A 14,113-nucleotide genomic window follows, 5' to 3' on the forward strand; every position below is an offset into this window, starting at 1 on the left:
ATATCTTTACTAATAGGGTTAGAGATTTACAAGGGTAAAAAGGGGAAAACAAAAAGCATAAAGTAAATAGGAGAGAGAATATCTCTTGGTATTAGCGCCAAAATGCTGATGCTAATCCCGAGAGGGATATTCCTCTCTCTTAACAGTAACTGAAGTACTGAACACATCAAAATATGGGGAGATTGATGATTGACTGAAATTTGAGTTTGGTTTACCTTTCACGGCTCTGGAGCTGCACTTGTTCTCATCTTTCTCCTTCCCTGTGATATGAAAGCTCCCCTTTCAGGTACTCTTTATTACCTCTTCCTTATTCCCTTTCCTGTTTCCGTTCTTCTACCATACTCATCTGGTGATAGCTGCAGCCTGCAGCCAACTAATTAGGGATTGATCTTCCTTGCCTGGTTCTGTTCTAACCACCCTACAGATTTCAGTGAGTTTGCTTGATTTATTTAGTTGATTATTGGATCCATTGAAGGGTGGAATCATGAGGTTTGTGAGTTAGAGATTCCCTCCTAAATTTTCAGATCAATTGGAACTTGCATGAGAGAGTTCTCTCAATCGGTATGGATGTTGGTTTACTGTAAGACCTATTTAACGTAAGGAAGAAGAAGATCAATTCTTCTCAATTACAGCTAAGGTCAAACCTCTAAGCATTTGTTTAAAACTCCTCTTATTCTGATTTCTTTTATGTTTCACCACATACTGATTTATATCAGAACCCTTTCTATCCTGAAGTTGTTTCCTATATACACCTATTGTTTTCAAATCATTTTATCCTTCTTACATTTGATTACTTTTATGTCCTTGATTCTGTTTCTTGTCCAAAATATGTACTGAACTGTTCTGAATATTTACAAAACTGCCACTATTCATCCAATTAGTTATTTGACACCTGTGGGCAAATAGCAAACCAAATTTAAGGGTTTCGGAACCCGAGATTGCATCAGCTCAGAACCAACAATATCCGCTGAAAACTTTTGGAGGTCCACAATTATCAGAAGCAGCAAGGAACACAAAATTGACAAGGTGAGATGCACCCAAGAACAAGATCAAATGTGTAGGAAACAAAACAAATGAAATCTGTGATAGTAGCACTTTCTTTTTATAAAATTGCAAACTACTATTTTAAGGAATTACCATCACTATCACTAACGCGGATTTATGGTGGCTAACCTCGAAGGGCACCCAAAAAGGAGAACTGAATAAGCTCATATCTCACCAGCAATAGTGCATAGATAAATGCAGGTATGCCTGATCAGCTATTCCTAGGATGATCAGAATTCTGAACACTGAACTCATGTATTCATTTCAACCCACTGGAAAAACATGATCCTGATTAGGACATTATTAAAAAACCATTTCAGGTATTCAGAAATGAAGTATTTTGGAGCAGTTTATCAACAGGACATCAAATGTACTGCACACAAATAAAATGAATAATTAAATATAATAACTTCTATGCATCAGGTCAAACATGAAAGAGTCGTGCTGAACCATTTGTAATAATTTAAACCCTCTACTTCATTAAGGAAAATAAAATAAACATGCAATAGGGACTTGCCAAATTAAGAAAAAACTACATGAAAGAGTTGTGCTGAACCATTTGTAATAATTTAAACCCTCTACTTCATTAAGGAAAATAAAAATAAACATGCAATAGGGACTTACCCAATTAAGAATAAAACTACGAACCTGAACCTGACTTCTGAACCCATACTTGCTTCTGAAATAAATTAAGACAGACTTGAATTAGTTAACAAAAAAGTTGAATTACCAGAATGATGCATGAGTACAGATTTTTCATAAATACAAAATCATCACTGCGTATGCGTACCTCATGGGAACCATAGCCAGAAACACCTTTTTTGGAGGGCTTTCCCTCAGTTAGATGCATAGAGGAATCAACATCCTTTCCCCCATGTCCAGGTCCACGGCGACCAGCATGCCTGTGGGATCCTGAAGAAAGTGCAGAGATGAGTTGCAAATTGAAAAACAGACACAAAAAAAGACTCTGCATTTAAGAAATATAATCAGCTTAGGTCTGGACAGCAAAAGCTAACCATTCTCTACAGAAGAAAAGTTGTTTCGTCCACTCCCAAGGGTTTTAACTTCAGATCTGCCCGCATAAGTAATATCAATTTTCACTTCTCCGTGACTTACTGCGATATCATAGGCAGATGAATTACCACCATGTTCTACTCGGGAACTGTGAAGAGATACATCGTGATTACGATGTTTCCCAGCAGAGAATGCTGATTTATGACTAGATTCCGAGTCCTCAACATCATCCCCAATTTTACGAACCCCCGCATTTTGAGTAATGGTCATGTCATCAAAAGAATCTGACAGTAACTGTGTACACAGAGAAGAGGGTGATGACAGGTATTCATCACTTGCATGTGATCCATCTGAACGACGAAGAGGCGCCCAAATTCCACGATCAGGTCTATCCTTATTTCTGGTACGCTTTTCTTGCTTCTCATTGACAGAACCAAACCCATGCACATCATTCCCATCAAGTGCCTTCTTTGTATAGCAATCAGAACTACATGAGGTCTGTGAAATACTAGAAATGTGATCCTTCAAAACCGAACGAATGTTCAGGGGCCGAGGTGGTCGTTTGTCCTTTTCTAAATTCAAGGTCGGGATTTGCTGGTCAGACTGGCCTGTTGCTGATAATTGAATCTGACGTGGTTCTTTGTTTGAAAGAATGCTTTTGATCATCCTTCCACTAGCCTCACGCCTTAGACTCTGTTTGAAAATAATTGACCTTGGTGAGTTTCTTATTTGAGATGTTACATTGTGGGGATGTGATAACCCTCACCCCCGTCACTGATGCCTATACAAGGCATCAAAACATGAGCAATTACCAAGAGATGTGCTCCCAGATAGTGCTGAACAGAACAGTTACTCATGAAATAGAACAAAAAATTCAGCCCAAATCTGAAAAGGAATGAATCTACAGAGGGTAAAAGGAAAAAAGATAAAGAAGAGAACTTACCTGAGAAATTTCCCGCTCTTTCCCTTTCAGGAGGATGACCTTTTTCTTCCTAGTATCAGCAACAGCACCCACTCCTGGTCCAGGTCCCTCATTCACAGGACCTGCAGTTCCAGTATATAAATGTGTACATACACAGAAATAATCACCCACTGCAGGAGTGAAAAAAGAATGTACCAACCTACACTAATTAACCACTTCTCCAGAGTCAGAAAATACTTTACTCCAACTCCAATCAATGCAAGCAAATGTGCATGAAACGTAACATAAAACAGTCCTTTAAGAACCACAACAGTCTACTAACCAGTAATACACATTTCAAGTGCACATAGGCATAGCAAACATGCATACTACATTCAAAAGAAAATTAAGTCGAAGAATTTACTAAAAAAAAAAAATAAAGAAAGAAAATTTAAATCATTTTTCAAATACCATATCTTTTCCTCTATCAACTGTCTCTTTAGAAATACCCCCCAAGCTGATGGACATTTCAATTTTTTCAGTCAGAATTTAGGACATTTCAGTTGAAAGGGTTCAACTTCCACCAGTACTTAATTCAAAATCAACTGAACCTACGTATTAATTACAGCTTTTCAGTCAAAACCATAAAAAATATTGCAGTTGGGCGATGAACTAAATCCAAAGGTGATACCACATGAACAGAAGGAAAATGTGGTTTTATCACATAATAATACCATTCGAACAAATCAAACATACTCAAAACCTTCATCAAGTTAAGACCACTGACATCTTTAATTAAGACAGTTTCAGTGAGACAAGAACATAAAAAACTTTTTTTTTAGTACATTTAGCAATTGGAATCATGAAGACTATTAATTGTGGTGGATATGATTAATAATAAGGCCAGGTTCCTACTGTATGTCTGATCAGATGTGAGCTTAATTAAGCATTCTTTCTTTCTTTCTTCCATTTCTCAGGAGGAAAGCAAATCAGCTAGTCAATTTCTTAGATTCTTTCTGTAACAAGGATAAAGAGCTGATTCGTGCCCCAATGATTTCCAGCACACCTTGATCTATTATAGAAGGATGAAGGAAAACGAACATATTTCGAAGTATTGGTTAAAGAATTTTTTAAATCTTTTACCTATAAAAAAAAATTCAAAGAGGTAATTCCACCTATCAAAAAATTTTGCAGCATGAATCGTGCGTTCCTTATATCCAAGCCATTTCTGCATAAAAGAAGATATGGCAACTACTAATTACTTTCCAGTTTTCTTAAATCTCGCTTGTTAAGATTAAAGGTTTTTCATCTTACAACAAACGCTATAGAGTTAATATGGAAAGTATTAGAGAAGAGTAAGTATTTCAAGTCAATACGTGGACATAGTTAGAGATATGTATAATGGTGTAGTGAATAGTGTAAGAACTGTGGAGGGGCAGGGTAGTGATTTCCCAATTACAATTGGATCACATCAAGCATCAACTTCAAGCCTATATTATTTTTTTTACTTTTAAGTCCATATTTGTTTTGCACTAATCATAGACGAGCTGACTAGAGACATTCAAGATCAGATCCCTTGATGTATGCTTTTTATTGATGATTGTGTTAGTGGATGAAATAAAAACAGGGATAAATGCAAAGTTGGAATTATGGAAATCAACCTTGGAATCAAAAGGCTTTAAAAATAAGTAGAACAAAAAAGAGTATATCGTGTGTAACTTTAGTAACAATATGATTGAAAGTGAGATGGTGAAAATTAATGCTAGGGAGATACCGCAAAATGAAAATTTTTGGTACCTAGGTTCAATCATAAATAAAGAAGGAGAATAGAAGATGACGTAGCACAAAGAACTAGAATAGGGTGGATGAAGTGAAGGGGTGCTTCTAGAGTGTCATGTGATCGATGTATTCCTTTAAAACACAAAAGAAAATTTTATAGGACAGTTATATGACCAGCAATGATATATGGAGCTGAATGTTGAGCAGTGAAGAAACAACATATAAACAAACTTAGTGATGTAGATCAAAACATGAAGAAGAAAAGACCAAAACACTGTTCACGTGAACAGTGTCAGCCCCCATCGAACCAAGTTTATTGGGCCAGGATTGGATCAGGTTGAGCCAGACCAGCAGAGTTTATAGAAGAGCCAAAAAGAGCTGCCCGAAATTCCCAGCAACTGACCTTTGACCAGTCAACCTCAACTGCAGCTTAGTAGTTTCTAATTTTATTAGTTTCTAATTTGGTTGTCCATACACGTTTAGAAGGATGGATTATATAGCCTTTAGCAGTTTCAATTTCCAATTAGTTTCTAATTCCAAATAGTTACTATTTTCATTAGTTACTATTTTTTACTTTCTATTTCGTAAGCTAGCCTGAGTCAATAAATAGGCAGCCTTTGTAAGAGATTGACAATGAAATATTGAATTAAACTTTGAGGCCATTGCTTGTAATCGGTTATGGGAGAAAATCCCCTGTTCAGCAACTGAGACACCTGTGGGTGAGAGACCGAGGACTGAGAAAGTCCAACCCTGTCTTTCTAACCATCTTCTTCTAATCCTATCATCAATCCTACTATAGAGTGGTTCTTACTTGAACTGACTTCCACATTACTTAGTGTAGCTGAAATTAAGATGTTGAGATAGATGAGTGGTGAAACTAAAAAAAGATAAAATAAGGAATGAACAAATTAGAGCTAATTTAAGAGAAGCTCAATTACATGATAAGTTGCGAGAAAGTCGTTTGAGATGACATGGACATGTGCAATGGAAGCCTTTGAATGCTCCAATCTAGAGGGGTAAATTGATTCAGGTTGAAGGATCTAAAAAAGCCAAGTATGGCCTTGAATAGAGCTAATAGGAAAAAAGGGGGATCCAAGTAGCCGACCCCATTTAGTTGGGATAAGACTGAGTTGAGTTACATCCTACAACAAATACTCATTTCTTTTCTCATCACTTCGGCCTGCACCAATTTCACCTTCCCCTTGACCCATCAATGTGTTCAACTTCAATCACATGAGAATCATGGTTGAGTTAAACTCATCTTTTTGCCTAATGGTGTTACCCCTAATCTCCCATGTATACATTCTTTTTTTATTCTATCCTTCCAATTCTTCCGACCCAACATATCATCAAAGAAGAGGTTCCCAATTCCCCGCAAGAAGATAGAATCTTGCATAAGTGATCATCTTAAGAAGGAATTATCAGCAAAGTGAAAAGTTATTTGTTGAAGATGAGGTTCTCTATGTAACCCATCCAGGTTCATTGAATCTGTATGCTAGATAAGGCCTATGAGTCGGCCCTAGCTAGCATACCATATTTGTAATCCTCAATTTTCACTATAAATAAATGAAGGCCTTTGTCACTCCGACAAGCCATTACACTCTCTCAATTCTTCTCTCTCTCTTCTTCTCTAATTCATCTTGGTATCAGAGCCCAATGCTTTTATGGGAATTTTTCGTTTCTTTTGTGAAGGTCAGCTCTCCATAACAGAGGATTTCGTCCTCCCAAGACTGAGCATGGTCACTTAAGTCGTGCCACCTTCACCATAACCGCTGACCACTAACACCACCGGCATAGCCATCAGGCCTGTCAATACCGCCGCCACCAGGGTCTCACGTCCTTGATCACCAGGGGCTCCCACCCCCTTTTTCACGTCATCTCAAGGGCTTCCGCCCCGCTTACCATCGCTAACAAGGGCTTCCGCCCCCATTGTCGCCACTCACAAGGGCCTCCCACCCTCCTCCTCATTGCCATCAAGGGCTTTCTGCCCATCCGCCATTGTTTCCTAGGGCTTCAGCCCTCTATCTCTTAGGGCCTCCAGCCCAGTGTTGCCGACCTATTTGGCCCCCTGCCCATCGCCATTGATGCCTTAGGTCTTCTGCCCTTTGTCTCCATCGATCACCAAGGCAAATCAGGCTTCTTTCAGTTGCTGCCAGACCCACCAATGGCCTCTACTATCCTGTTGATGCTTCCATACCTTGCTGCCCAGTTGCTCTTGGATATATATGCTGCTGTCACACTCATTGATAGTTGGATTGATCATAGGGGTGTAAATGAATAGCCAAAATCCGTTTCCGTATCCGTGTCCGTATCCGTTTAGCACTATCCGAATCCGTCCGAAAGCTAAACGGATGTGGATATGGATAGGCTATAGCTATCCGAAAAGCTATATTTACATGTAAATGGATAAAATATCCGATCCGTATCCGTGTCCGTATCCGTTTAGCACTATCCGAATCTGTCCGATAGCTAATCGGATGCGGATGCGGATATAGCACCATCCGATCCGTTTACAGCCCTATTTGATCATCCCTATACATTCAGTGAGTGATTTGTTGGTCTTCTTTATTTTTTTATTTCATCTCTACACATGGCTGAAAGTTCTGCTACCTCTACAGGGGGAATTGAGGGTAGTATGGTGGGTCGTCTTGGAACCCATGGCCATAACCCTATTCTCCAGATAAGACCTACTAAGTTGAATGGGACCAACTATCTCACTTGGTCCCGGGCCTGCATGCTCACTATTCGTGGCTGAAAGTTCTGCTACCTCTACAGGGGGAGTTGAGGGTAGTATGGTGGGTCATCTTGGAACACATGGCGATAACCTTATCTAAGTTGAATGGGACCAACTGTCTCACTTGGTCCCAAGCCAGCATGCTCACTATTCGTGGCAATAATCTTTTGCAATACTTGAATGGTGATAATCCCAAACCGTCTGAGACTGTAGCTACTAATGCTTGGCTGGCAAATGACGCTCTTGTCATGTCATTTTCATTAAATTCTATGGAACAAACTATTAGCCCAACTTTTGTTCTGTTGAACTCGGCAAGAGAATTGTAGGATGCCATCAAACACACCTGTACAGTCCAATAACATATGCTCAGATTTATGAACTGCATCGACTAGTTCGAGAGACCACTCAAAAGGAGTTATCACTCCCCGCCTACTACTCCGCTCTTAACAATCTATGGCAACAGTAGGACTTCTACCACCCTGTTTCCATGTCTTGTACTACTGATGCTAGTACCTTTCAGATGGAGCAAGAAATGGAATGAGTGCATGACTTTCTCACAGGGTTGAACCCAGAGTTCTCAGCCGTGACAAGTTCCCCACACTACTAAAGCTTACAATCTGGTTCAACATGAGGAACGTCGCCATTCAATTATGATGCCTACCATTGCTTCTGCTAGACCAACCCTTGCTTCTACTCCTTAGCCAGATATGCCTAAACCAGCTGCTCCTGGTAAAGAGCCGGCTAAGTATGACTACTATGGCCGCCCACGTCACACTAAGAAAACTTGTTGGAAGCTTCATGGCCATCCTAAAGGAGGAGGACTTAGTGGAAAACAAGGTGCCACATGCTCTCAAGTTCATTTGGCTGATACTACTAATGGTTCCTCTACAGTGTCTCCTACTCCTTCGTCGTTCTCTTCGGATCAGTTATTGGCTCTCCAGCGTATGATGGCACAGATGGGTACTGCTGCTCCTCCCACGGCATCTTCCACCTCAGCTTCTCATCTAACCTAGTCAGTTATATTCTTACCTCACCCCAATCTAGCCCTTCTTGGTTCTTGGATTCCGGAGCCTCTGACTACATGACTAGTTCCTCGGACATGTTTGATACCTATATCCCATGTTCAGGTAAGGACAAGGTCCAAGTTACTGATGGTTCTCTTTTTGCTATTTCTGGTAAAGGCAGTATCCCATGTTCTCCCACCATCGCTTTATCGTTTTTCCTCCATGTCCCTAACCTATGTGCAAATTTACTCTCAATTTATCGCCTTACAGTTGATCTTAACTGTTTTCACTTTTATTCCACTCATTGTGCTTTTTAGGATCTGGTGACGGGACAATGATTGGCATAGTTGTCAAGGCATGGCCTAGGTGTCGTCTAGGCGACGCCTTTCTCTCGCCTTGACTTTTGGTGTCGCCTAGGCGATGCCTTGTCGCCTTGTTGGTGTCGCCTTGCCTTTTTAGTCCTTTCCATCGCCTTGGTTCGCCTAGGCGCCTTAACAACTATGATGATTGGATATGATAGGGTGAGAGATAGACTCTATTACCTGGATCCATAAATTCCTGCTGCATTTCCTCCAGTCTCTGCACTCTCTTCAAACTGATAGTCACCTTCACCAGTTACATCAATGGCACTGCCATCTGGGGCATCCTTCTTTTCCTATTTTGAATCATATGCTTCCTTCTTTAATAAAGCATTGTCCTCAACAACATTTACTTATGATGTGTCATGTGTGTGAACTCGCTAACATAAATGTTCTTCTTATTCACCTAGTGATAATAATAGTATTCTTTTTGCTAGTATTCATTCCAACTTGTGGGGCCCTTCTCGTACTGTAGCACCGGGTGGATACCAATGGTTTATTACTTTTATTAATAATTGCACTTGTTTAACTTGAGTTTATCTCCTTCGGACTTTAAATTACTTTTATTAATAATTACACTCGTTTAACTTGAGTTTATGTCCTTCAAACAAAATCCGAAGCCTTTTATTATTTCCAATCCTTCCATATTATGGTGCGAACACAGTTTAATGCCTAAGTTCAAGCCTTGCGAAGTGATAATGGGACCGAGTATATTGATGGTCATGTCCTCAAGTATCTTGACGACCATGGCATTCTTTCACAAATTTCTTGTGTTCGGACTCCTGAGCAAAATGGTATTCCTGAACGGAAAAATCGGTACATCTTCGAAGTTGCCCGGTCTATCACGTTCACCACCCATGTTCCAAAGTTTTATTGGGGTGACGTAGTTCTTACCGCTGCCTACCTCATCAACCGGGATCCTTCCACTGTTCTTGACTTCAAAAGACCAGTATGTCAGCTTCTTGACCCTGCCCTTGCCTCTCACCTTCATCCTCGGGTTTTTGATTGTGTCTGCTTTGTCCACAACGCCTCTCCAACTCGTTCTAAGTTGGACCCTTGGGCCTTCCAGTATATTTTTTTAGGTACTCCATGTCCCAAAAGGGGCATCGGTGCTATCACCCTCCTTCTCTTAAGCTCTTTGTCACGATGGATGTTACCTTTCATGAGGATGAACCTTTCTATCAGACATCTCTTCGGGGGAGAACAATCTTGAGGAAGAGATGCATCCAGTGAAAGTGCCCCAAATCCTTTTGCCATTGATATTGTTCCTCTTCAAGGGGAGAATATTCAGGAAAACACTCTAATTGGTAGAAAAGAACTCATTACTTATTCTCGACGCCAAGAGAAAGTTGTCCCAACCTTACCATGTCCTTTTGTGCCTCCTAAACTAGCTCCTGAGCACACAACAGGTAACAGTTCTTCTTTTCCATCTAATGATCTTCCTATTGCTATTAGAAAGGGAGTTAGATCCAGCACCCAACACCCCATCTCTAATTTTGTTTCCTATGAATCCTTGTCTCCCACCTATAGGGCTTTTGTTTCCTCGTTATCCTATGTGTCTATCCCATGTGGCTGGAAACAAGCTATCTAAGACCCAAAATGGAAGACTAACATAATAGAGGAAATGCGGGCCTTGAAGAAAAATGATATTTGGGGAGCTTGTTACTTGTTCTGGAGGAAGGAAATCAGTTGGGTGCAAGTGGGTGTTCATTGTAAAACAAAATGCAGAAGGGACCATTGCACAATATAAGGCAAGATTAGTTGCTAAGGGATTCACTCAGACCTATGGCATTGATTACCAGGATACTTTTGCCTCAATGGCAAAAATATATTCCATTCAAGCTCTGTTATCACTTATCAGGAAATCACTCTATGGCCTGAAAAGTCACCTCGTGCCTGGTTTAGGAGGTTTCAGAAAGGCTATGCAGAAGTTTAGTTTCAAACAGAGCCATGTTAACCATACCTTGTTTGTCAAACACAAGGATGGCAAGGTCAGAGCTCTTATTGTTTATGTGGATGATATAGTAATCATCGATGATGATGAGGTAGAAATCTCACTTTTAAGGACTCAATTGGCAGCTGAATTTGAGACCAAGGACTTAGGACAACTCAAATACTTCCTAGGGATTGAAGTAGCCCGATCCAGAAAATGGATCTTCATTTCCCAAAGGAAGTACGTCCTAGATCTTCTTGAAGAAACAGAGATGCTTGGTTGCAAGCCTATTGAACCTCCCATTGAAGTCAACCATCAACTTAGCAGCACAAGTTGCAGATAAAGAGAGATATCAGCGTCTTGTAGGGAGGCTCATCTATCTCTCACACCATGTTGGATATGTTGTAGGTGTTGTTAGCCGTTTCTTGCATGATCCGAAGACCGTTCACCTTGAGGTAGTATATACGACTCTACAATATTTAAAGCCAGCTCCAAGAAAAGGTATCTTGTTTTCAAACAATGGAAGTCTAAAGTTGGAATCATTTACCGATGTTGACTGGGCTAGCTCCATTGATGACCGTCACTCCACTTCAAGTTACTGTACCTTTCTTGGAGGAATTCTGGGTACATGGCGAAGCAAGAACCGATTTGTAGTTTCCAGATCCAGTGTCGAAGTTGAATACATGGCAATGGCACAAGGAGTATGTGAACTCATTTGGCTACAGATGCTTCTTAGTGATCTAAGGATAGCACTTGAGGGACCTATGAGGCTCTACTGTGACAATAAAGCTGCGATTAGTATAGCTCATAATCCAATTCAACATGACAGAACCAAACATGTTGAGATTGATCGGCACTTCATCAAGGAGAAAATTGAGGAGGGTCTAATATGCACCCCATTTGTTACCACTGAGAACCAAGTGGATGATGTTTTCACTAAAGGCTTATCTGTTAAGTCCTTCCATCCTATTGTTTCCAAGTAGGGCATGTGAGACATCTATGCACCAACTTGAGGGGGAGAGTTGAAGATAAGGTTCTCTATGTAACCAGTCAAGGTTCATTGTATCTGTATGCTATATAAAGCCCATGAGTCAGCCCTAGCTAGCATAGCTTATATGTAATCCTCTGTTTTTCAATATAAATAAATGAAGGCCTCTATCACTCTGACAAGCCATTACACTCTCTTAAATCTTCTCTTTTCTTCTCTAATTCTTATTTATTCAAGTAGTGAAAATATAAAAACAAAAACGAAGCACAAGATGGAAAATAAATGGGATAATTGAGTGGAAAAGTCCAATGAAACAGCATCAAAAGTGATATGAATCTATTAGAAACCTTCAACTACAAACAAATGAAAACCAATAACCAAGAGACGGAAAAAGCATTACATGCAGACCACCCCACAATCATATAATGGAATTCAAAAACGAATCTTCCCCAACTCCCCATAATGTGATAACAAAGAAATGATATGATTTTCACTGAATAACTCAAGATTCAGTTTCCCAGCTCATACCACTTTCATCTTCCAAGACTTCAGTTCCAGTTGCAGTAGCTGCAGAAGCAGATTTCTCTGCAAGCTGTTGATCTTCTCTCCTTGGCACTAATATATACTTGGACTTGTCCTTCCCACTACTGCTCTTTGCACTCTCCCTTAAAACATACTTCAAAGAAGACTGGATAGATGAGCAAGAAACAACCTTACCACATCATCTTGTAACTAAATCATGCAAGTGTAATTCAGTAAAACACAAATGGAAGTTAACAAAATCAATAAAACCAGAGCATGGGTGGGGGAGGGCACAAGAAAGAACTGAAAGCATCTACCAACATCAAGGATAGTAAGGCACACTGACAAATGTGAGTGATGCAAAAAGCATGCGACATAAAATTTATCAGTAATTTGCCTCAAATGTTTTACTAACACATTCTTATTCGAAATAGGAAGCAGATAACAAAAATTGCTTTTCTAAGACTGTTTATGTAATCAGAAGCATATAAAACCATGGCAGAAAAGGAGTGAGTTAACAGAGATAACAAAGGAAAGACCAGTGAGTGATGGTCAGCTTATTGCCATAACCGAATGTAAGAAAACAAACAACAAATTATCATAGGCATAGTTAGATTTATTAAGTTTACCAACTTGAAACAGCATGCAATTATTGCATAAGAAACAGCAGGATTGTAAGAAATTCGCAAAATGACTATTCCACAAATATCTAGATACCCAGATGGCCAGATGACTGACCAACTCGCAAAAATCATTTCTCGTGTCTACGTATCCTATGATCGTCTTCCTATCAGAACTAGTCATCTCTACAATCCTTAAGAGAAAATATCCCAAAGCTGGTCGACTGCTTTCTGTCTCCTCTCTCCCTCTCTCCACTCGTCAGATCTGTGTTCCCTTTCCAGGTGTGACCCACCCTTCTTTTTCTGTCTTCTTATTTTAGCACCAGCCCCTGCTTTCTGGTTCAAGTTCAGCTTGCTTGAATTGATTATATCTTTTTTTTTTGGGGGATCTGTTTCTTCTCAAAATTGATATCAAAGGTTCTGTTTCTGATCTTTCTTAAATTCTGAGAGAATTTTCCACTTTGCATACTCTAAATTGCATATCTGAATTTCATACTCTGTTTTATGGATTCTCTATTGCAGACCCATTGTGTTACCTACATTTTCAATAAATTATTGTTTTTTGGTTCAGCCTAAACTTATAGACCTGGGTGATACTGTTGGTCAAACCCCTGTTCAGTTCTGATAATATTTTGTGAGTTACAGCTCTTATTTCACCCCCTCTGGTTCAGTGTCAGGCGTCATCTATTTTTCTTGTTTTTAAACTTCCAAAACTATTTACCACTAACTACAGTATCTGGGTACTGTGCAGTAATTTGTCAGAAAACTGGGTTTTCCTGGGAATTGCATTAATTTCTAATTTTTCTGTCAAATCATTCAAGTTTCATTAATCTGATCTTCCTCTGTCGTGTGGTTCAATTTCATAAGAACTTCTAGAATCCTTACTAGGATCTGCAATGTTTTCCAACTTCTAAATACTCATTTCAATAGCAGACCTACAACCATAGTCCAAAAACTCAGTGAGATTTCACCGAAATCTTTGATAGTTTTGACACTACTGAATCAAAATGAAGGTCGAAACAAGAACCAGACAATTTTGGTTAGCATTTCGCTGGTTTCAGCGGACTTTCACCATGTTTTGTACGGTTTCAGCGAAATGGAACAAAATAGGTTATAAATAGACCCCATTTCACAATTTCAAGTCAAAATTTACAACCTGAATGCACTGGTTTCACCTGTTTCGAACTGGAGAAGGAGAAACGCTGCATTTGCTTG

At 39.6% G+C, this 14,113-nt stretch overlaps 1 protein-coding gene across 3 annotated transcripts in view; it reads right to left on the minus strand.

The window, feature by feature from the left end:
• Positions 1–14,113, minus strand: part of LOC122654623 (regulator of nonsense transcripts UPF3-like) — a 40,138-nt gene that overhangs the window by 11,646 nt on the left and 14,379 nt on the right. For 2 of the 3 annotated variants that reach the window (XM_043848794.1, XM_043848793.1), the window contains exons 7-11: positions 12,285–12,432; positions 3,002–3,102; positions 2,061–2,751; positions 1,835–1,956; positions 1,669–1,723 (exon numbers count right to left, since the gene is read on the minus strand). In XM_043848794.1, the coding sequence (XP_043704729.1) occupies positions 1,685–1,723; positions 1,835–1,956; positions 2,061–2,751; positions 3,002–3,102; positions 12,285–12,432 (1,101 nt within the window). In that variant the 3' untranslated portion in view covers positions 1,669–1,684. Of the gene's footprint in view, positions 1–397; positions 588–1,668; positions 1,724–1,834; positions 1,957–2,060; positions 2,752–3,001; positions 3,103–12,284; positions 12,433–14,113 lie in introns of those variants that run through there. The other variant, XM_043848795.1, reaches the window with a different exon arrangement.

This window comes from Telopea speciosissima, chromosome 3 (genome assembly GCF_018873765.1).
Source record: "Telopea speciosissima isolate NSW1024214 ecotype Mountain lineage chromosome 3, Tspe_v1, whole genome shotgun sequence".
NCBI lineage: Eukaryota > Viridiplantae > Streptophyta > Magnoliopsida > Proteales > Proteaceae > Telopea > Telopea speciosissima.